At 37.0% G+C, this 22,851-nt stretch overlaps 1 protein-coding gene across 5 annotated transcripts in view; it reads left to right on the top strand.

Moving 5' to 3' along the window:
- Window positions 1-22,851, top strand: part of LOC114704274 (protein argonaute-3) — a 102,582-nt gene that overhangs the window by 25,518 nt on the left and 54,213 nt on the right. For 2 of the 5 annotated variants that reach the window (XM_028885424.2, XM_028885425.2), the window contains exons 3-5: window positions 1,017-1,137; window positions 6,817-7,025; window positions 8,004-8,140. In XM_028885424.2, the coding sequence (XP_028741257.1) occupies window positions 1,017-1,137; window positions 6,817-7,025; window positions 8,004-8,140 (467 nt within the window). Of the gene's footprint in view, window positions 1-1,016; window positions 1,138-6,816; window positions 7,026-8,003; window positions 8,141-15,433; window positions 15,525-16,361; window positions 17,031-22,851 lie in introns of those variants that run through there. The other 3 variants (XM_028885426.2, XM_028885428.2, XM_028885427.2) reach the window with 3 other exon arrangements.

The raw sequence follows: 22,851 nt of genomic DNA, 5'->3' as shown, positions 1-22,851 counted from the left end.
CACCACCTCCAGATAAAGACCACCCCCGAGGACTGAGATTGACCTGATAGACTCAGTCCAGGCAGGTCCAGTCCCCTCCTCCCAGATTGAGCCAAGTGTCAAGTTGGTTCAAGTGTACTCTTATTGTGATGTGTTGAGATTGTGTAAACAGTTCCTCTCTAGACATAAATTGGCATGTATCCTTTTAAATACCTTTTCACTGTCTTTAAGAAGTTGTGAATAAAGTCTGGCAGTGGTGTTGCACGCCCTTAATCCCAGCACTCAGGAGGCATAGGCAGGTGGATCTCTGTGAGTTCGAGGTCAGCTTGGTCTACAGAGGGAGTTCTAGGATAGCCAAGGCTACACAGAGAAACTCTTGGGGGAAAAAAAAGGAAAAAGAATGTATTGATTTGCAGGTATTTCGTATTATTCTCTATAGCTTATAATTTTTTAAATGCTTTTCCATGTTTGCTGAATGAAAATAGAGCTTTCTTTTTGTGGTCCTGGGGGAATGAACATCAGACATCAGGCCTCATGCATGTGAGGCACTACATCCCCAGCTGGGCGTCTCACAGCACCTCACTGGTAGTAGTATAAGGAATATAGATGTGTTTGTTGCCCTCAGGAAACTCACTCTGGGAATGAAGAATAGAATTATGATACAATAGACTGATTGCTCTAAATAGGGATACACACAAGATGTATTTTAGCACAGTACAAAGAACATCTTACTGTTTGAGAGATAAAGGTAAACAATCAGGGAATGCTTAGAGAAGATGAAAGGGATCTTGAATCAAATTCTAATAATATTTTTCTGGTCAACAGGATTCCACAATGATTGATTTACTGGGTTCATTCTTCTTGTCTTTGGGAACTGTGTGTCATCCTTTGCCTGCAGTCAGTCTTTCTGCTATCTTAAGTTATGGCTCTGAAAGCCATATTTTGAGGTCATTAAACAGTGCCAGGAATATTTCAGTTAATAGTTTTGCATTTCATCTTGCAGAGGATTATGTGAATGTATTTTTTTCCTTCCTTAGAGAAGTAGTTGACTCAATGGTTCAGCATTTTAAAGTAACTATATTTGGAGACCGTAGACCAGTGTATGATGGGAAAAGAAGCCTTTACACAGCCAATCCACTTCCTGTGGCAACTACTGGGGTAAGATGTGTTTCTTTATTATAAAGCTATATTTGTGCTATATCTCCTTTTATTTTATTCTTTTTAAAATTCACTTATTTTTATTTTATGTGATGAACACTTTGCCTATATGTATGTCTGTGCATCATATTTGTGCAGTGCCTGGGGAGGCCAGAAAAGGGTGTCAGGTCCCCTGAAATTGGAGTTATAGCTAATTGTGTGCAGCCATGTGGGTGCTGGGAACCAAACCTGGGTCCCCTGCAAGAATATGTGCTCTTAGCCACTGAGCCCCTATATCTCCTTCTAAACGATCTTCCTACCATTTTAAATTGTAATCCATATTGAAATAATTTCAGGTTTACAGAAAAGCCTCAAGAACAATGCAGAAAACTCATATACACTTTACTCAGATTCACCAATATCCTTAACATTTGCTGCACTGATTTTAGAATTTTTTCTTACTCTCTTTTGTGCTTTCATGAAATATACATATATACTTACTTTTTCCTAACCCATTCATAGTTGGGTTGCATACATTATGCCTCATTAATAATATTTTAATATATGTTATTTCCTAAGAATAAAGAAGGAAAACTATGATATATTTACCAATTTAATTAAATTTAATATTGATATAACACTTTTGTCTAATCAGCAATCCATATTCTAGTTTTGCCCATTGTTTTAATTCTGTTCCTTAGGGTCTTCGCTTCCTCTGATAAAGAATCCAGTCCAGGACCATGCTAATAGGCATCACACATCTTTAGTCTTTGTGATGGAACAATTATCTAGCCTTTTTCTTTCTCTTTTCTTTTATGATGTAAACATGATCGAAGACCATAGGCAAGTTGTTTTTAGATGCTCCTGAGTTGTGTCTGTCATCTTCTTCCCTGGTTACAGTTTGTTTATGTATAATCTGGGCAGAATGCTGCAGAAGTGTTCTTGTTTATCAGTGCCGTTGTACTCAGAGGTCCATAATATGTATTTGTTCCATCAATGGTGATGGTAGCTTCAACCACTTGGTTAAATTTATTTCTGCCTGTTTTCCTACCAAGATATTCTTTGTCTCCTTGTAGGTAGTATCTTAAGGGGAAGTTTTGTTTTTTGTTTTTGTTTTTGTTTTTTTAGTTGTAAGTACAAATAGCATCTTAATCATTTTAAAAGTACAGTTCAGTACTGTCAGGCACTTTTACAATGTTATATAGCCATTACCACTATCCAGAACTGTCTTTATCCTGTTAAGTTGAAACTCTGTACCCACTAAACACTCTTCTTTTTTTTAATTAAATTTATTTATTTATATTCTCTGACCTCCCCCACCCATCCACTCCTCCTCTGCATTAAACACTCTTTATTAACTTTTCCCATCAACCCTTGGTAACCACTACTCTCCTTTCTGTATATTTGAATTTGACACCGCTAGGTACTTCAAGTAAGTGGAATCATGAAGCATTTATCCTTTTGTGGCTTGCCTATTTCACTTAGCAGTGTGTTCTCAAATTATATCAATAGTGTAACATATGTTATTTAGAATTTCTTTCTTTTTCAAGGCTGAGTGATAAATCTATTACCTATACACAACACACTTTATCTATTTTTCTGTTGATAGACCTAATTTAGATCCATTGTATAATCCAGCTGACCTTTGACTCTTTGTGTAGTATAAGGCTGGCATCTTAACTCAAAATCCCCCTGCCTCTGCTCCTGAGGAACTGGGACTATAGGTCTTAAAACCAGGCCCAGTTTTGATGTGGTTTGGATTTCCTCCAAATTAGTGATATTGAACTTATTTTCATGTATTCCTTGGCCATTTTTATGTTCATCAAGCATTTTATCTAGTTTTTAAATTGAGTTTTTTGTTTTTGCAGTTAATGAGTTACAAGAGTTTTTGGATTTTTTTTTTAAATGTTTTAGATGCTAACCCCTTTTCCATATGTGCTCTATAAAGTTATTTTCTGGCATTCCATAGACTCTTTCTCCTATCAGTTGTGCCCTTTGATGCACAGTTTTCAGTTGTGATGCAAGAAATAACTTTTAAGGATCCTATTTTTACATTTTTTCAGCAATTGGTGATTCTTGCTTGAGAGGATTATTGCCTACATAATAAAAGAATATTTTCTTTTATCTCGTTTATTTATCTGACATGATTTGTGCCATATATAGTCAGTATGTACACTTTTAAGCTGATTCTTGTGTTCTTTTGATAGGACACACTTCATTTCTTTTTAAATTTTCTTAATTTGAGATTAGGTCTCATTCTAACCTGGTGTCCTGGAACTCACTGTATAACCAGGCGGACCTCAGACTTGTAGTAATTCCCCTGCCTTAGCCTCTCCAATGCTAGAATTTCATGCATGAGCCACCACATCTGGCAAACACTTTCTTTGTTAACATTTCATTACCTTCTGATCCAGGATATTCAAAACTTAGATTTTTGCTGCTGCATCCCTGTAAGCAACTGTTTTTCAGGAGAGCCCTAGTTTCCTGTTTTGGAATACAATTTTAAAACCAAATCTGAGTACCATATATGCTCACTGATAAAGGGGTATATGTGCTTCCTAAACCTTTTATTAATGGACAGGGGCAAGATATATGTACATATGCATTTTGTGTAAATAAAATAATATTAAAATGTTAACCCTTTATTTTTGTAATTTGATTTTCATTTGTGTGTGTGCCTGGGTGCTTGTGGAGCCCAGAAGAGGGCACTGATTTTATGGAACTGGTGTTAAAAGAAGTTGTGAGCTGCCTACTGTGGGTGCTGGAAATTGGTCCTCTGCAAAAGCAGCATGGTAGGACATGGCAGCATGCAGGCAGAAGTAAACTGAGACACTGGGCATGGCTTCAAAGTCTGCCTCCACAGTGACACACTTCCTCCAACAAGGCCACACCTGCTCCAACAAAGTCACACTTCCTAATAGTGCCATTATTTATGAGCTTATGGGGGCCAATTACATTCAAACTACTACATTTCACTCCCTGGCCCCCATAATCTTGTAACAATATCATAATGCAGAATGCATTTAGCCCAACTTCAAAAGATCCCATAGTCTATCACAGTCTCAATAATGTTTAAAAGTTCAAAGGTCTCTTCTGAGATTCATGCAATCTCTTAACTCTAATCCTCTATAAAATCAAAATAAAAAATCAGATCACATACTTCCAATATATAATGGCACAGGATATGCATTACCATTCCAAAATGTAGGGAAGGGAGCTTTTCCATGAGGAAATACTGGACCAAAGCAAGATCGAAAACCAGCTGGGCAAACTCCAAACTCTGCATCTCCATGTCTGATATCAAAACACTCTTCAGAATTTCAATTCCTTTCAGCTTTGTTGACTATAACACACTTCTTCTATTGGGCTGGTTCTACTCTCTGTTAGCAGCTTTCCATGGCAAGTATCCCATGACTCTGGCATCTCCAACATCTTAGGGTCTCCAAAGCAATCCAGACTTCACCTTCAGAGCTTCACACAATGGCCTCTCTAGGCCTCCATTCAGGGACACCCCTGAAACATGCCTGGCCTTGGCTACTTTCCTTAGTCATAGAGGATTCCATAACCCCTTTCTTCTATCCTTAAAGCCAGAATGATGTGACTGAAGCTGCTAAGTTCTGCTGCTTATTAGGCTGGAATATGGCCCCCTTGTTCAATTATATCTTCACCAGCTTTCCGTTTTCAATGGGTTTCCTTCATTGCCTAAGCTTGGCTATCCTGAAACTCCATCTGTAGACCAGGCTGGCCTTGAACTCAGAGATCCACCAGCCTCTACCATTTGGGTGCTGGAATTAAAAGTGTGTACCACCACACCTGGCTCTAAACTTTTCTTTAATTCCTTTTCACAGTTGGAAACTTAGCTGGGTGGGATCTTGTCCTTAGGTCACCACTCCCTTTATTTCATTTATTAATCTGTTTATCTCCTTGAACACAGAATTTAGCTCCATTCCACTTCTTGGTGCTCCTTTTTTCCTCAAATTGTACATTTTGTATTTTTCCTTGCTCAGAACAGCTTGCTCCTTTTCTTTATAAATCTTTATAAGCATGAACATTTGTAACCACACAACAGAGTCTATACTTGGCTGTTTTGAAATTTCCTCTGCCAAAGGAATTAATCCAAAACTCTTCACTTTAGCCTCAGGTAGATCCTTTGGTCAAGGGCAAAAAGCAGCCACTTTCTTTGCCAAAATATCACAAAAATGATCTCTAGGTAACATACATAACTTCTCTTCTGAATCCTTTTAAACTACCCTCCCCCCCAGTTCAAATAATTCTCAGCACCATTGTCTTCCATGCTCCAAATAGTATAGCCCATTAAGCAGTGCTTAAAGCATTCCACTGCTTTCATAACATAAAGTACCTGTCTTAGTTAGGGTTTCTATTGCTGTGAAGAGGCACCATGACCACAGCAACTCTTATAAAGAAAAACATTTTATCAGGTAGCTTACAGTTTCAGAAGTTCAGTCCATTATCATCATGGTGGGGACATGGCAGCATGCAGGCAGACATGGTGCTGGAGAAGGAGCTGAAAATTCAGCATCTTTGATCCATAGGCAACTGAAAATGTACTGAGACACTGGGCATGGCTTGAGCATATATGAGAACCTCAAAGCCCGCCTCCACAGTGACACACTTCCTCTACCAAGGCTGCACCTACTCCAACAAAGCCACACCTCCTAATAGTGCCATTACTTATGAGCTTATGGGGTCCAATTACATTCAAACAACTACATCTCATTGGAGATTTTTTGGTTTGAGGTTACTTTTGTTTTTTTTTTTTTGATTATTTTTTATTTTTGGTTGGCCTAGAATTTGCTATGTAGACTAGATTGGCCTTGAACTTGCATTGATTCCTGCCTCTGCTTTCTGAGTGCTGGGATCACAAACATGAATCACCCATTTGGCTTATCCTTGTTGATCTTGAACTTATGAACTCAGAAGTATCATCTTTGTTATTCTTGAACTTATGAGTCAAGTGATTCTCCAGCCTCAGTTTCTCAAGTAGCTGAATGACACTTTTGACTATTTAGAATTCTAGAATGCTTCCTAACGTCAAGACTATGACTCCACCCCCAATATATACTCAGCATTGCTTCTCCCTTTTTTTCTTTCAATCTCGTCCCTCCTATGCCTTGAAATTGACCAGTTTTTTGTTTCTGGTTCATGCTTCCTTCTTGTGTGTGTGTGTGTGTTTTTTTTTCCAAAAGGAAGCAAATATATGAGTAGTTTCTCTTCTTTTCCTCTCATACAAAAGTTGTTATCTTTTATAGTCTTTTATATTTGTGTTGTTCATGTAATAATATGGCTGGAAAATGATCATATAACAGCTGCCTAAATGTTAGCATATTTAAGTAGTTTCCAGTGTTTTAGAATGATAAATAATATTGCTATGAATAAACTATGTATTTGAATTTTATTCTATTAATTTGACATTGAGATTTTTTTTTTTTTTTTTTTCTTTTTTTTGGTTTTTTGAGACAGGGTTTCTCTCTGTAGTTTTGGTACCTGTTCTGGATTTCGCTCTGTAGACCAGGCTGGCCTCAAACTCACAGAGATCTGCCTGGCTCTGCCTCGTGAGTGCTGGGATTAAAGGTGTGCGCCACCACTGCCCAGCCTGTTGTCTTTTTATAAGTTAAATTTTAAATAATTACATTTATCTTTTTCAAGATTTTTTACACTTGGGTTTTGTCCCATCAACAGGTAGATTTGGATGTTACATTACCTGGGGAAGGTGGAAAAGATCGACCTTTCAAGGTGTCAGTCAAATTTGTATCTCGGGTGAGTTGGCATCTATTACATGAAGTACTGACTGGACGGACTTTGCCTGAGCCACTGGAATTAGACAAGCCAATCAGCACTAACCCGGTCCATGCTGTTGATGTGGTGCTACGACATCTGCCCTCCATGAAGTAGGTGGTTCTAGCTTTTTTTCCTCTTCAGATTTTTAAATATGAAGGGCTTCTTCCTCTGCACTCATAGTAGTATAGGCCTTCCTCAGTTAACCTTTAATATGTTATATGCTTTTCATTATTTCATTTGTGTAATAATAGCATGTAAAATATACATCATTAGTTTAGGTAATCCTAGTGAATTATTTTACAGAGAAATTTCTAACCCTTTTTCTTAGGACCTGTAAGTCTTGAACAACTGATATATTTTCAGATATAGTATGAACTTAAATCACCTTTTAAAAAAATGATTTCATTTTTTATACAATAGTATCAGATTATATTGAAATTGCTACTCTTGAGCTGAGAGATAGAGTTCAGGCTAGAGTATTTGACCAGCATACTTGAGGTTCTGTATCCAGACTCCTGCATGGGAAAAAGGGAGAGAGCGGTACTATTTTTTAAAATCACACTACCATTTCGTATTTCTATACTTACATATGTCAGATATCTTTGAAATAATTAGTATAGCTAGCTTGAAACATATTTGTAGAAATAAATTACTCTTTAGCATTTTAAAGTTACAATGCTGTTATTTTTAAGAAAGTATTTTAAGGAACAAGTGAGGTAAAATATACACTTTTAATTCCAGCACTTGGGAGGCAGAGGCAGGCAGATCTCTCTGAGTTCAAGGTCAGCCTGGTTTACATAGTGAGCTCTAGGCTGCCCAGAACTACACAGTGAGACCCTGTCTTAAAAAAATAAAAATAAAATAAAATAATATATTGCTTTGTAAACTAACAGATTCTGAAAATAGGCAATTTCGAAAAATGTTAATGAATTTCTTCATTTAGAATAGCTTTTTGTTTTCATGCATATATGTAATTATAAGTATCATTATAATAAGCTAATTATCTTTGCTTTCGTGCCCCCTGTCCTGCAGATTTAAGTATTAGCATTAGAAGGAAAGGATTGAACATGCCATTTTAATTTTTGTAGATATACGCCTGTGGGGCGTTCCTTTTTCTCAGCTCCAGAAGGATATGACCACCCTCTGGGAGGGGGCAGGGAAGTATGGTTTGGATTCCATCAATCTGTTCGGCCTGCCATGTGGAAAATGATGCTAAATATTGATGGTAAGGGAACTAAAACCATATTCTGAATTGGGTAGTCTATTTCTTTATGGCATGTATACTTGGTTTTATTTATACAGTTATATGTACTAGTGTCTTAAAGTAGTATTTGGATATGTATTTAGACAGCCTAATAAAACCTTAATATTTTTGTTATATTTGGTTTGTAAATTCTTTATGCAGAACTTGCCTGAGAATACTACTAAACTTGAAGCAGGCACATGAAAATGTGTAAAAGCCCTAGTGTGTGATCATTTGGGAATTTTATCTTACCAATAATTTATTTGTATTCTCTTCACTCTTAAGTCAGCATTTAACTATAAAATTCGTATGTTAAGAGAAATGTGTTGGTCATAGTGACCATAGCCAGGTATTCCTGTTGTTCTTAATGTGTTACTGAGTATAATCTCATTTTTAGGTGCTTTCCTACAAATATTTTCAAGCTAATATATAACTAAAAAGAATAACATGTTGAACTGCCGTATGTATGTAGCCATTATTCATTTTGTCAAGGTTTTTTCTCTTACTTTTGTTAATCTGTCTATATTTCTTCCTCTGCAAAAATATATTAAGTCACATTCTATGACAGCATGTTATTTTGTCCCTACTACATACACCACTGAAAACTGGAATGTTTTCTAATTCATCAGCAATGTTATTTTTTTTATGTAAAAAAAAAAAAAGAAAGAAAGAAAATTCAAAAGAAAAGAAAATTTGTATTCTCTAATTCCCAGCCCAAGATCATATTTCATTGATGGATCCTAATATGTCTTTTTCTGCTTAACTGATTTGAATCAGAATTTAAGCAAGATTTACACATCACATTCCTTCCCCCACCCTCTTCTTTTCTTTGTAAAATTTCATGGACTTCTTAGTGAGACTTCTTATTGAAACTGTATTGTAGAATATCTCCATATCTGTGTTTGTCTTTTGTTTTCTTATGACTTGTTACTCTATCTCTCTTATTTTCTGAAAATAAGTTATCTCCAAAGTTTAATTCACTTTGGGTAGAAAGTGAAATGTGTACATATACAGCAATATATTCCAGGTTCATCACATTTCTTGCTTAGTGTCCGGAATTAGCCATCCTTCCATGGATCCCTGGATCTTTACAGATCGACACAGTTTCTTCATTTTTTTCCTTACAGTTTTTGCTGTTTTAAAAATAATGAGAGACAGTATTTAACCAGTTCCCTTTATATGTGTATTAGGCATATTTTTAATTACTTGCTATCTCCAAATATTATTTTACATATATGTAAAGTATGTGTAAGATAAATTCTGGAGATGAGACTGATAAGTCAAGGGTAAATGTTATTTATAATTTTGATCAATATTTCTAGATTCCCCTTTATAAAGGTTGTGTTTTTCATCTACTAATAAAATACTTGTTTCCTTGTATGTGTGCCATCGAACTCTTAGATTTTTGCCAATCAATTTTACTGTTTTTTTTTTTTTTTTTTTTTTGTATTTTTGGGAACAGGTTCTTATGTGTGGCTCAGCTTAGCCTGGAACTCACTGTGTGGTCGGTCCAATCTGCCCTTGTACTGCAGTTTCAGCCTCCTAGCTGTAGGATTATAGTCATTAACTGCTTACTGTGCCTGGCTGAAACAAAGCAAACAGTCCTTCGCTAATATGAGGACCACTTGTGATTCATTCTGTTTTACTTTTACATTTATTGTTATTTTTAGGTACTGAGCATGGAGCACAGGGCCTTGATTTTGCTAGCCATACACCTTAACAAACCGTTGGTTTATGTATTTTTTTTCTTTCTCTTTATTTTATGTTTGAGAATTTTATGCATATATAAAATGTATTTTGGGGGCTGGAGAGATGATGACTCAGAGGTTAAGAACATTGACTGCTCTTCCAGAGGTTCTGAGTTCAATCCCAGCAACAACATGGTGGCTCACAGCTATCTCTAGTGAGATCTGATATCCTCTTTTGGCATGCAGGCAAACATGCAAGACAGAACACTACATATAATAAATAAAATAAATCTTAAATATATATATATATATAATAAATAAAAGTTAAAAAGAATGAATTATTTTAAAAAATAAAATTGGCTTCTGTAAGGTGTTGAGTCTAACCTTAAATCCAAAAACGTACTATATACTTCTACATTGTTTCTTCAGAAAAGTTGTAAGGCTTTCCTCACATACAGCCTACTTAATCTTGGTATTCCTGGGTATTTTCTGTGTTTTGTTGCTATTAAATGAGTTTAACATTTAATGGTATTTTTTAAATATTTAATAAACTAGTTCTTATTTATAAACATGAAGGCTTTTAACTTCTATATGTAACTTTTTAATCTTTCTGCCGTATTGAATTCCATACTTGTAGTATTTTTTAAGTGATTTTCTTGGTGTTTCTATGTTAGTTATATGGTCTGCACATAGTAACAGATTTGCCTCTATTTTTTTTTGCCAGATTATGTTGACTAATTTAGATAGGATAGTAGCAAACATCAATGGTTACCCTCTTTTTATTCCTCATTTTAGGAAAAATGTGTCCAGTGCTTCTCTATTAAGTATGATGCACATATGCATGTTTTTATGATTATTATTATGTTAGGAACAGTTGTTCTAGTGTTGTTAAGGAGCATTGTTGTCCTATTTTCATAAGTACTTTAATCAAGAATATGTGTTAAGGGCTGGAGAGATGGCTCAGCAGTTAAGAGCACTGTCTTTTCTTCCAGAGGACCCAGGTTCAATTCCCAACACCCACATGGCAGCTTACAATTGTTTGTAACTTGAGTTCCATGAGCTCTGACACCGTAACACAGACATTTATGCAGGCAAAATACCAATAAACATAAAAATGAAAGTAAATAAATTATTTTTAATTAACTAATTAAAAATATCAGTATCCAAGCTGTCTCTGATTACTTTTGTAAGTCACATTTATTTGCTACAAATTTTTTATTTTATCCATATTTTATTTAGTGTATAGAATTTTATAAAAGTTTTTAACATTTCAAACTTTTTCTTTTTTTTAAATTTATTTTCATTTTACAAGCATTGGTGTTTTGTCTGCATGTATGTTTGTGTGAGGGTGTTGGATCCCCTGGAACTGGAGTTATAGACAGGTATGAGCTGCCATGTGGGTGCCAGGAATTGAACCCTGGTCCTCTGGAAGAGCAGCTAGTGCTCTTAACCACTGAGCCATCTCTCCAGCACCCCCAACTTTTTCTATTTCTGTTGTTCCCCCTATTTTTTATATTTGTGCTTTGTCCTTTTTTCCTTGATTAGTGGCTAGAAGTTTAGTCAACTGACTTTTAAAAAATTATTTAGATTTATTTATTTTATTATTTTAAATATATAGGTGGGTTTTTTTGCCTGCATGTATGTCTAGGCTCTCCTTCATGTCTGATGCCCCCCCTAGGGGTCAAAAGAGCACATCAGATCCCCAGGGACTAGAGTTACAGATGGTTATGAGGCTCCGTGTGTGCTGGAATCAAACTCAGGACCTCTGCAACAGAAGCCAGTACCCTTAGTCACTGAGCCATCTCTCTAGCCTCACCTCCTGCCCCCCCCAGCAGAACACCTAATTTTTCTTTAATTATTTTACTTCTTCTAGCTTTGTTTTCTATTATTTCTCTTTCATCTTATAAATTTTTCTTCTTCAGTTAGCCAAATTAAAGTTGTTTTCCTACCTTTTTAAAGTAATTAGTAGCTTTCATTTTTTTCTCATCCATAAAAATATTAAGGAACAATGAATTTTCTTCTGATCACTGTTTGAGCTTTTCTGCACAGCTCTGAATTGTAGTGTTTTCACTACATAATTTCCTAGAAACTGCAACCATCTTTTTATTTGTTTGTTTATTTATTGCTTTTCCTTTTTTTTTTTAAATGGGTAACAATTTATTAAGATATAACTTGATGGTGGTGCATACCTTTAAGTGAGATCCAGGACAGGCACCAAAACTACAAAAAAAAAGACATAAATTGAGGAAATACGGTCACGAATACAGAATGGAGTAGACGGCTGAAGTCGTCCTCTGATCTGACCAGAAGTGAATCTACTATTTATTGCTTTTTCAAGACAAGGTTTGTCTGTATACCTCCTGGCCGTCCTGGAACTCGCTCTGTATGCCAGGCTAACCTCCAACTCACAGAGATCCACCTGCCTCTGCCTCGCAAGTTCTGGGACTAAAGGCGTGCGCCACCACCGCCCAGCCTTCAACCTTCATTTGTATTACCCCTGTAATCCATATTGTTTGCGAGGCTTTTTAAATTTTTATTAATGCTTTTATTTATTCTTTCAGGAGTCTTCTTAAATTTTAAGCTAAGATCTAACTGCTTTCTCGTTTTGTTATAAGTTTCTAATTTCAACATGTTGTTAATCAAAAGAAGTGAGAAGTCTTTGTTGTTCTGCAGTTTTTAGGACTCAATTTCACTTATTTAAAAAAATTATTATTATTATTATTGGTTTTTTTTGTTTTGTTTTTTTGAGACAGGATTTCTCTGTGGAGTTTTGGTTCCTGTCCTGGATCTCACTTTGTAGACCAGGCTGGCCTCGAACTCACAGAGATCCACCTGGCTCTGCCTCCCGAGTGCTGGAATTAAAGGTGTGCACCACCACCGCCTGGCTAAAAACAAACTTTAAACATTTATTTTTATATTGTGTGTGTGTACATGACTGTGTGCATGTGTGAGAGCATATGTGTGGGGGTGAGAGTCTGCCCTCTTTATTTTCCCCGAGATAGGAGGGTCTCACTATGTCTCTCTGGCTGTCCTAGAACTCCCTACGTAGACCAGGCTGCCATTGAATTCACAGAGATCCACTTGCCTCTGCCTCCCTAGCCCTGGGATTAAAGGTGGACACCAGTATGCCCAGTCTGTCCTCTTTTTCCAAAATGTAAGTCCTGGAGATTGAACTCAGCAATATTGTCTACATTTTTTTTTTCATTCTTTTTTTCTAGGGAAAAAAAAAAACTTTGAGACAGAGTCTTGATAATTTGTCCAGGGTGACTTGAACTCCTAATCTTAGCCTTCAGAACAGCTCGGATTACTGGTTTAAAGAACCACCCCTGGCTTTGGGGACTAAGACAGAGTATTGCTATGTTACCAGGCCTGTATTGAACTCCTGGGCTCAAGTGATCCACCTCCTCTGTACCACCACAGCTGGGATAGGGTGCATGCCACCGCACCCACCTTGTAGTTCTCTGTTTAGAATTTGTTAAGTAGCTTGTATAGCCTAATAAGTAGTCAGTATTTCTGATGTCCAGAGTAGTTGGCTAGTGGTGGCACACGCCTTTAATCCCAGCACTTGGGAGGCTGAGGCAGGTGGATCTCTGTGAGTTCGAAGCCAGCCTGGTCTACAGAGCGAAATCCAGGAAAGGTGCAAAAGCTACACAGAGAAACCCTGTCTTGAAAAAAAAAAATAATAACAAGGAAGGAAAAGAAAATTTAATATTGTTTCACCCTTAAGAATTTTTAAAATTATATTTTAAAGTAAGGTTTTAATTTTCATCTTTTGTCATATTGTCTACTTAGTTTATTTGTCAGATATGATGCGCTGCTTCTTGGTATTTTTTTGTTTGGGAGCAGAGTCTCACTGTGTAGTCTAGCCCAAGTTGCTCTCAAACTCTCTATCCTCCTGCCTCAACCTTTGAAGTGCTGGGATTATAAGATGTGCCACTGCATCTAGCTTTACGGTTTTTATATACCATCTTTGTATGGATGATTACTTTCTTTTTGGTGGGTTTTTTTTTTTTTTTTTTTGGTTTTTCGAGACAGGGTTTCTCTGTGTAGCTTTGTGCCTTTCCTGGACTCACTTGGTAGCCCAGGCTGGCCTCGAACTCACAGAGATCCGCCTGCCTCTGCCTCCCGAGTGCTGGGATTAAAGGCGTGCGCCACCACCGCCCGGCGATTACTTTCTTTTTTGTAGCTCATATTTGAATGAAATGTATTCACTAAGACCACTGGTAGAAGATGGTAGGAAGAACGTTAGCTGTACTTTAGGCTCAAGATAAATGTCTAGGTTTCTTTGCTTCAAGACTCCATTCCATAGGGCGATGGATTCCTTCTTTAAAATACATCTTCATCTCCCATGCTTTCCAGTAATTTCAGTGTTGCATACTACCAGCTGTGAGTTTTCCCAGGTTGATATTCATTTATGACTTCCCTACACAATTGAAGTTATTTCAAAATAAGAAATTACAAAAAAATTATAAATGCTTCTGAGACTATCCATTTTTCATTTTTTTTAAATATGCATTGGTGTTTTGCCCTGGAACTGGAGTTACAGATAGTTGTGAGCTGCCATGTGGGTGCTGGGAATTGAACCCAAGTCCTCTGGAAGAGCATTGAGTGCCCTTAACCACTGAACCATCTCTCCAGCCCTGAGACTATCAATTTTTTAAATAATTTTATTCATTCATTGATTGTTTATTTATTTAGTATTTTTCTGAGACTGGGTTTCCCTGTGTCGTCCTGACTGGCCTGGAACTTGCTCTGTAGACCAGGCTGGCCTGGAACTCAGAGATCCACCTGACTCTGCCTCCCAAGTGGTGAGATTAAAGGCGTGCGCCACCACCGCTAGGTTCAGACTATTAATTTTAAACTACTCTTCTGACACACTGATAACACATTTTTATACCTCCTTTCTCTTTTTCCATCGAAGAGTCCCCCATTCCATCTCAGTTCCAAACATGACCTTTCAGATAGGACTTTCTCTCTGGGAATGAAATATACTGTTTCCCCATAGATTTCCTTATACTTCCTGTCATTCTGCAATGTTTAGATATGCCTTCTTGTGTAGATTTTGCTAGTCCAGAATACTTGGGGCTCTATTTACCTACAATGTGGCATTTTATGGGCTTTTTTAATCACCTGGTTTTATCAAAATGTACTTTTACTTTTATTAACATTCTCTTTGTTGATCTGTGCAGTATCTAGGAAAAAAGGAGGAAATTGGGACAAAGTTACTGTTATGTTTCTACTTGAGTTATTAAGAAAGGGTTTCTAAATAACTTATTAGTCATAGAAATTACAAAGGAAATTTGAATTTTGAACACAGTGATAATTAATAATATATGTCAAAACTGGTATGACTGATTTAAGCAATGCTTAGAGAGAATTTAAAACTTTACTGACCTGTTAGAACAGAAGAGCATCAATAACTGGATAGTTTATCTTAAAATGTTAGAAAGTTAAACACAAAGAGACTACAAGGAAATAAGAAATAAAAACAGGAGCTAATGAAATAAAAAGGAAATTTAAACCTGTTGGTAGGGAGACTTACTGGGTTCTTAAGAAAGGTAGTGACATGATCGTATTTGTTTTCCAGAAAGAGACCTCTGGCAGCAGTTTGGAAAATAGATAGAGGAGAAAAAGCTAATCTGAGAAGCCAGTAGGGGGCTTTTCAATCACTAGTTCAGGTAAGAGATGGTGGTGTTCTAATGTGGGATGGAGAGGAAGGGACATATTCCAAGGATTCAGCTGAAAAAAAAAAAAGGCTTAAGAACCATGTCCATAAAAGCAGAACTTTGGGCACCTGGAACTGACTAGAAATAAATAGACCAGAAACTACTAGGTTTTTAAAGAAATTATACTTGCAAATAAACTATAAGCCTGGTATATCAGATAAATCAAGAGTTCAACCAAAGAAGTAGAATTGGCAGGCACTACATAGAGAGCTGGTTTATACAATTGTAGTAAAGCTAACCTGAAATCTTAGAGAAGGGACAAGAAGTGAGATCTTGGACATAATCTAAACTGTTGTCTGTAGATGGAATTTCTTCTCTCCTTCTCTCTTGGGGAAGCCTCAGCCTTGATTTTTAGGCTTTGAACCAATTGAATCAGACTCATCACATTATCCTAGATAATGTCCCTTATGTTCTGTCACCTAATTTTGAACTTTTATTACATCTATAAAATAAACTGTCAGCAACACCTATATTAGTGTTTGATTAAGTAAATAAAAACGAATAGCCTAGCCAAGTTGACACACTAAGGAAAAACATAAGCTGAGTGTGGTGGACTTAAACCTGTAAGCTAATACTCAAGAGGCTGAGGCAAAACTTATATATTCTTGTACCTGTGCTATGTAGGGAGTCTGAGGGCAGCTTGGGCCACAGAGTAAGTAAGGCTCTGTTTGTTTGTTTATTTAATTTTTAATGCCCCTAATTTTTTCTGTGATTTTTTTTTAATCATTGAAATATGTTTTGTTGCACTACCAGGTATGTTCTAAACTAGTTTTTTTTTTTTTTTTTTTGGTCTAAAAGTCTGTAGTGGTGGATGCTACAAGTTAGAATGTTAAATCAAGTGTGGTGACACACCCATAATCTGAACAGGATCTGGAGTTTAAGGTCACCCTGAGCTACATAGAGAGTTTGAGGTCAGCCTGGGTGAAATAATGAGACCTTGTCTTTTAAAGCAAACAAAGCCTAGTGTGGTGTTGTTTGCCTGTAATTCCAGCACTTGGAAGACCCAGGTAGGAAGGGAGAACTCAAGGCCAGCTGGGCTATATAATGAATTCCAGGCCAATTTGGGATCTAAGTCTTTAAGAATAATAATGTGATAAAAACAGAAAGGGAAGGATAAAATCATGAGGAATTCTAGAATTTAAGGAAGTAAGAAAAAACAAGTGAGCCAAGGCTGATTGTTACAAGCAGTATGGGAACAAAAAGAAAAAAAATAAGTAAAAACCAGTTCAAAGTTGAAGCGACTAGAAGTATATTCAAACATTAGATAATTTCAATAAAACAAGACCTTTTGCAGTACAATCAAGAGCAAGAAAGAATATCAGTACTATGATTTTTAGTCACTGTTGTGTTTTCTAACTTTTGTTCTTCTTACAGGTTTCAATCTACATGTTACTTTCTTACGAAGCAGTGTTTGACACCCTTCTCCCCCAGTCCAGCCATCCCCCAAGTCTGAGTTAGGTACTTGTCTTATATATTCCCACAGCACAGTGTACTCCCCTATAATAGCACGTACCACCCTGAGATCTAACTGTCTATTGTTTTGTGTCTCTATGTTCTGGACATAGAGAGTGTTGTAATTCACCAGTGTACTCTCCATGCCTAGCCTAATTCACATTAAGCAAAGAATGAACACATCCAAGAGCATGGAGAAGGAATGTCCAAAAGAGCTTGAGAAACAGAAGTATTTACAGGACTAAGGTATATAGTAATATAGGAAAAAGACTAGTAGTTTAGGTTGAAAAGCAGATACCCCAGGATTAAATTTTCTGAAGTCTGTAAAATACAAAATTTAACTGAAAGACATGAAACAAAGCTTCAAAACAAAAAAGAAAAGAAAAAAATGTTATATATATTCAGAAATCCTAAAATGTCAGTTATCCCAAAATCAACCTGTAAGTACAGTACTAATTAAAATCCAAATGGGATATGTTAGGATGCTTCATAAGTCTATTTGGTTTTGTCTTTTGTTTTTGAAACAGGGCTTCACTATGTAGCCCAGGCTGTCCTGGACTCTACACAGACCAGAGTGACCTCTGCCTTCCAAGTCTGGGATTAAAGGTTTGCACCATCACACCAAGTTTGATAACTCTGTATTTGTATGGAAGGATAAATGATCATGAGAAACCAATACGATTTTAAAGAAAAAGGAATTGCCATACTTATTAAGAAACAGTAACAGTTACACACAATGCTGGAAGTGTAGGGACAGGCAGATTAATGACTGAGAGAGAGCCTAGAAACAAAGCAGCTATGTATTTATGGAAATTTTGTAAATGTCTGAGATGCATTTAAAGTTAATGGGGAAAAGGAAAATAACAAGTTGTATTTAAAGTTATAAACATTTTGAAGAAATATTTGGATTCAGCCAGGCAGTGGTAGCACAGGCCTTTAATCCCAGCACTTGGGAGACAGAAGCAGGTGGATCTCCGAGTTTGAGGCCAACCTGGTCAATAGAGTGAGTTCCAGGATGGCATTTGTTCCACTGCCCAGCATTTGTAATCCCATTGTTGGGGTGCTGGAGAGGGGAGGAGCCCTGTGTCTTGCTGGCTAGACATTCTACTGCATCAGTAGACACAAAATTCCTGGAGAAACCCTATATAGAAACTAAAGTGAAGAGTGATCGAGGAAGACACCTGACATTGACTTCTGCCTGCCATATGTGTGCTCGTGCTCTCTCTCTCTCTCTCTCTCTCTCTCTCTCTCTCTCTCTCTCTCTCTCTCTCTCACACACACACACACACACACACACACACACACACACACACGCACACACACCTAAGCAAAAGAAAACAAACAAACAAATAGAACAAAAACAAAACAGAAAATAGACTATGTCAAAAGTTGGAGTTTGTATAAATTCACAAAGCTAAAATAATAGGAGAATGTTTGCAGTTCATAGAACAGAGCATATAGACTATAAGGACAAATAAATAGAAAAATGTGTAGTTCTCAAAGGATAGCCATGAGTAATAGGCACAAAGAGAGATTCTCAAATTCACTAATAATCAAGAAATTATAAATAAAATCAACAAAGGTACCATTTCACACCCATCACATTTACACAATTTTTAAGTCTTATAAAAGCAACATATGCTTGCCGGGCGGTGGTGGTGCACGCCTTTAATCCCAGCACTCGGGAGGCAGAGGCAGGTGGATCTCTGTGAGTTCAAGGCCAGCCTGGGCTACCAAGTGAGTTCCAGGAAAAGGCGCAAAGCTACACAGAGAAACCCTGTCTCGAAAAACCAAAAAAAAAAAAAAAAAAAAAAAAAAAAGCAACATATGCCTATAATCCAACCACTTGGGCCACCAGAGAGATCTCAAGTTCAAGGCTAGCTCATGCATTAAGTAAGACCCAGTCTCAACAAAAATACAATGTAGAAGAGCAAATGTTGGTGAGGAACTCACATGGTATAGAAATGTGCTTTAGCATAACTATTTTAAAGAACAGTTTTTGTTGGGTTGGTTGGTTGGGGGACTTTTTGTTTATTTGGTTTGGGTTTTTGTTAGTTCTTTTAAATTTAGAGATGGGTCTAATTTAGCTCAAGCTCGTCTACAGAGTGAGTTCCAGAATAGCCAAAGCTACACAGAGAAACTGTCTTAACAACAACAACCAAAAAAGGATTATGGCATCTTAATAAATTGAACATAGTGCCTGACATTTTAAATATTCCTCCCCTTCTAAGCTTTATTAAGATATGATTGATGGGCTGGAGAGATGGCTCAGAGGTTAAGAGTACTGGCTGCTCTTCCTGAGGTCCTGAGTTCAATTCCCAGCACCCACATGGTGGTTCACAGCTATCTGTAATGAGATCTGGTGCCCTCTTCTGGCCTGCAGGGATACACACAGATAAAACACTATACATAATAAATAAATCTTAAAAAAAAAAAAGATGTGATTGACAAAGACTGTGTATGTTTAAGGTATACAATATATTTGATAATACATATTTCATGTGGAATCATTACCATATGCAGCATTCCCAGCACCTCACATATCAGTCATATTTGTGTTTGCTTCTGAGAGTTAACACCTGAGACCTACACTCAGTGAATATGCATATATATACATTAATAGTAGTGTGTGTGTGCTGGTTATATACGTGTGTGTGCGCACACGCACGCGAGTGCTGGTTAAGTTCACCATGCTGTACACTAGTCCTTCAGAACTTAACTAGTACCTGGACATCTGTGCCCTTTGACCAGTATGTCCTCATCTCTCCCACCTCCAACCCTCCCAGTAAAGTGGTACCTACCATTCTACTGTTTCTGAGTTTGGATTCTAAAATACAGTTATAGGTAAGACCATACAGTAATTGTCTTCCTGTGCCTGGTTTTTTCACTGAACATACATGGCCTCTAGATTCATCCATGTTGTCAAAAATGACAGAACTTCCTTCCTTTTAAAGGAATAATAAACTCTTTCATACACACTCACACACCACATTTTAAAAAAGCCATTGATGTGTCTGTAGATGTAGGTTGTTGGTGCATCCTAGCCATTCTGAATAATGCTGCAATGAGCATGGGAATGCAGATGTCTCTTTGACATAGTGATTTTTATTTGCTTTCAATATAAGTCCAGAAATAAGATTGCTGGATCACAAGTAGTTAAATTAAATAATTTTAATGGCACATATAGAACCATGGCCTTATACATATTAAGGAGCTGTTCTACCATTGAACTGCATACCCAGCAGTATTTTTAATATCTAAGGAACTTTATACATTTTCCACAATACCTGTACCAAGGATTTATTTATTAATTACCAGTAAAGTGTATTAATAATGTAAAATTAATGTTACTGTGAAAAATACAACAAGAACTGAGAAGTGTTGTTCTGGTCACCTTACTTGTTAAATGTCCTTTCTTTGTTGCTGTGTGGTTTTGATTTTACAACCCTTGTACTTGTTTGCTGCACTAAACAAAACAACATTTACTGAACTTGAAATAACTAGTGTAGGCTTGTATTGAGCAATGTAAATAACCCAGGAAAAGGAGGTCAGATGACTCAGAGGATAGTCACTTGCTCCCAGGCTTGACCACCTGAGTTTGATCTCTGGAACCCACAAGATGGAGAAAGAAAACTGACTCCTGCAAGTTGTCCTCCTCTCTCTCTCTCTCTCTCTCTCTCTCTCTCTCTCTCTCTCTCTCTCTCTCTCTCACACACACACACACACACACACACACACACACACACACACACACTAAATATATATATTAAGGCAATACTACAGCTCTGGTTCAGTGAATAAAGGTGTGTACAGCCAAGCTTGGTGACACATAGGCACACCAAATAAATAAATGAGAGTTTAGAAAGTACTACAAAGGAGAACGTTGAATGCAGAGGAATCCACTGAGGTCTTAATATTGAGAAACACTTCCTAAGGAAATGACAGGCGGTAGAAAGAAAAGGCTTGGCATTAGAAATGAGTATGGAAAAAGTCCTCTAATTTTAGTACTCTAAACAATTCATTTTTAAACCTGTGACCAAAGATCGAGAGAAATTATTTAATGGCATTTAGTATCCTAACTCTCAATTAAGCTTACTATATTTTACTAATCTAAGACTCAAAAATTTTCCCCATATTTCAACTTCTCTGGGGTTGGGAGCTGTCTTAGAATTGATGATTTGTCACAGTTTGATTTCTTTTTATTGGTATTTGACATATTGCCATCAATGGAACCTTAGAATTCAATGAACATGAAGAGTAATTAGCCCATTTGGAGGCCACCCCATTGGTTACTTGGATTTTGTTGTTGCAATTCCTGTGTGTAAGCAGCATGCCGTCCCTTAGGTAGAGTTGGGTGTGTCAGGTTTTGGAGTCGGGTACTGGGGACTGATCTGGGGCCTGATGCATGTAAGTGCACTACCACTGAGTGATATCCCAAAGCCCTTCCTCTAAGCATTTTCTGTTATTATTTTCTCACATGAGTTCCCTCCACAGAACTGAGTGCAATGGTGCACACTTATGTCTGTGTGGGAAGCTGAGGTGGGAGGATCACTTGAGTATACTAGCTCAAAATGAGCCTGGGTGACACAGAGTGACTGACTCCATCTCAAAATGCAGCGCCCACACACACAGTTATGAGTTAGCAGATACTCCACACTGAGTAGTATAGAGAGACAAAAGCCATTTGCCTAAGCTCATGTGATCGTTACTTAAATAGTTAAGTCAAAAATTCTGATCCACAGTTTATAAGTGTGATACAGCTTTATACTGTATCTCTTAAGAAGCCAGATTTTTTTTTTTTTTTTGGTTTTTCGAGACAGGGTTTCTCTGTGTAGCTTTGTGCCTTTCCTGGAGCTCACTTGGTAGCCCAGGCTGGCCTCAAACTCACAGAGATCCACCTGGCTCTGCCTCCCGAGTGCTGGGATTAAAGGTGTGCGCCACCACCGCCCGGCTAAGAAGCCAGATTCTTGAAAGGCAAGTTTTAAACAGATTATTTTACCTCAGTAGTAGGGTACTTGCTTAAGGTGTAAATTCCCGGGTTCCATCATAACAAAAACTTTATTAAGATTTTTCAACAAAAAGTAACTTTCTATAAAACATTCTTTTTCAAGCCAGGCAGAGTAGCACATGCTTGTTGCCTCATCATTTCAGAATATATGTAATATATTAATACACATTAAACATTTATTGATGATGAATCTTAAATTTATTTTAAAAGAATTCTTTGGTATAATATTACTTCCTCGTTTGTTAAACATGAAAAGAAATTGCACACTAATATATGTGTTGAATTTTACATAAAAATTTTAATCTTATCTGGGCATAGTGATACGTGCCTATAATATTAGCACTTGGAAAGAGGATCAGGAAGATCAAAGTCATCTTCATCTAATAGTAAGTTCCAGACCAGCCTGGGCTGGGTGAGACCCTGTCTGGGGTGGGGTGGACTAGTCTTACCTGAGTATTTGATGCTGCAGGACATAGAAAAAATAGTCAGTGTTTTTCAGAGCTGATCAATATTTTGATTTTATAATCACCAAAGCTGAAAATGTGGTTTGGTATAAATATATAGTACAAAATACCTGAAGTATTTTTAGGAGTATTTCAGAAATTATTGGAAATTCTGTCTCAATCCAAAGCCAAAATTCTTTTAACGATTTTTTAAAATTAGACTCAAGCCAGCAATTTAGACAGAATTGTTTCTTTGTTTGTTTGTTGAGACGAGGTCTCTCTATTAACCTTGAACTCACAGAGATCGCCTGCCTCCATCTCCCAAGTGCTGGGATTAAAGGCGTAGGTACCACATGCCACTCAATCATCAGTTTTT

This window comes from Peromyscus leucopus, chromosome 2 (genome assembly GCF_004664715.2).
Source record: "Peromyscus leucopus breed LL Stock chromosome 2, UCI_PerLeu_2.1, whole genome shotgun sequence".
Lineage (NCBI taxonomy): Eukaryota > Metazoa > Chordata > Mammalia > Rodentia > Cricetidae > Peromyscus > Peromyscus leucopus.
This window is presented reverse-complemented; position numbering and strand designations above follow the sequence as displayed.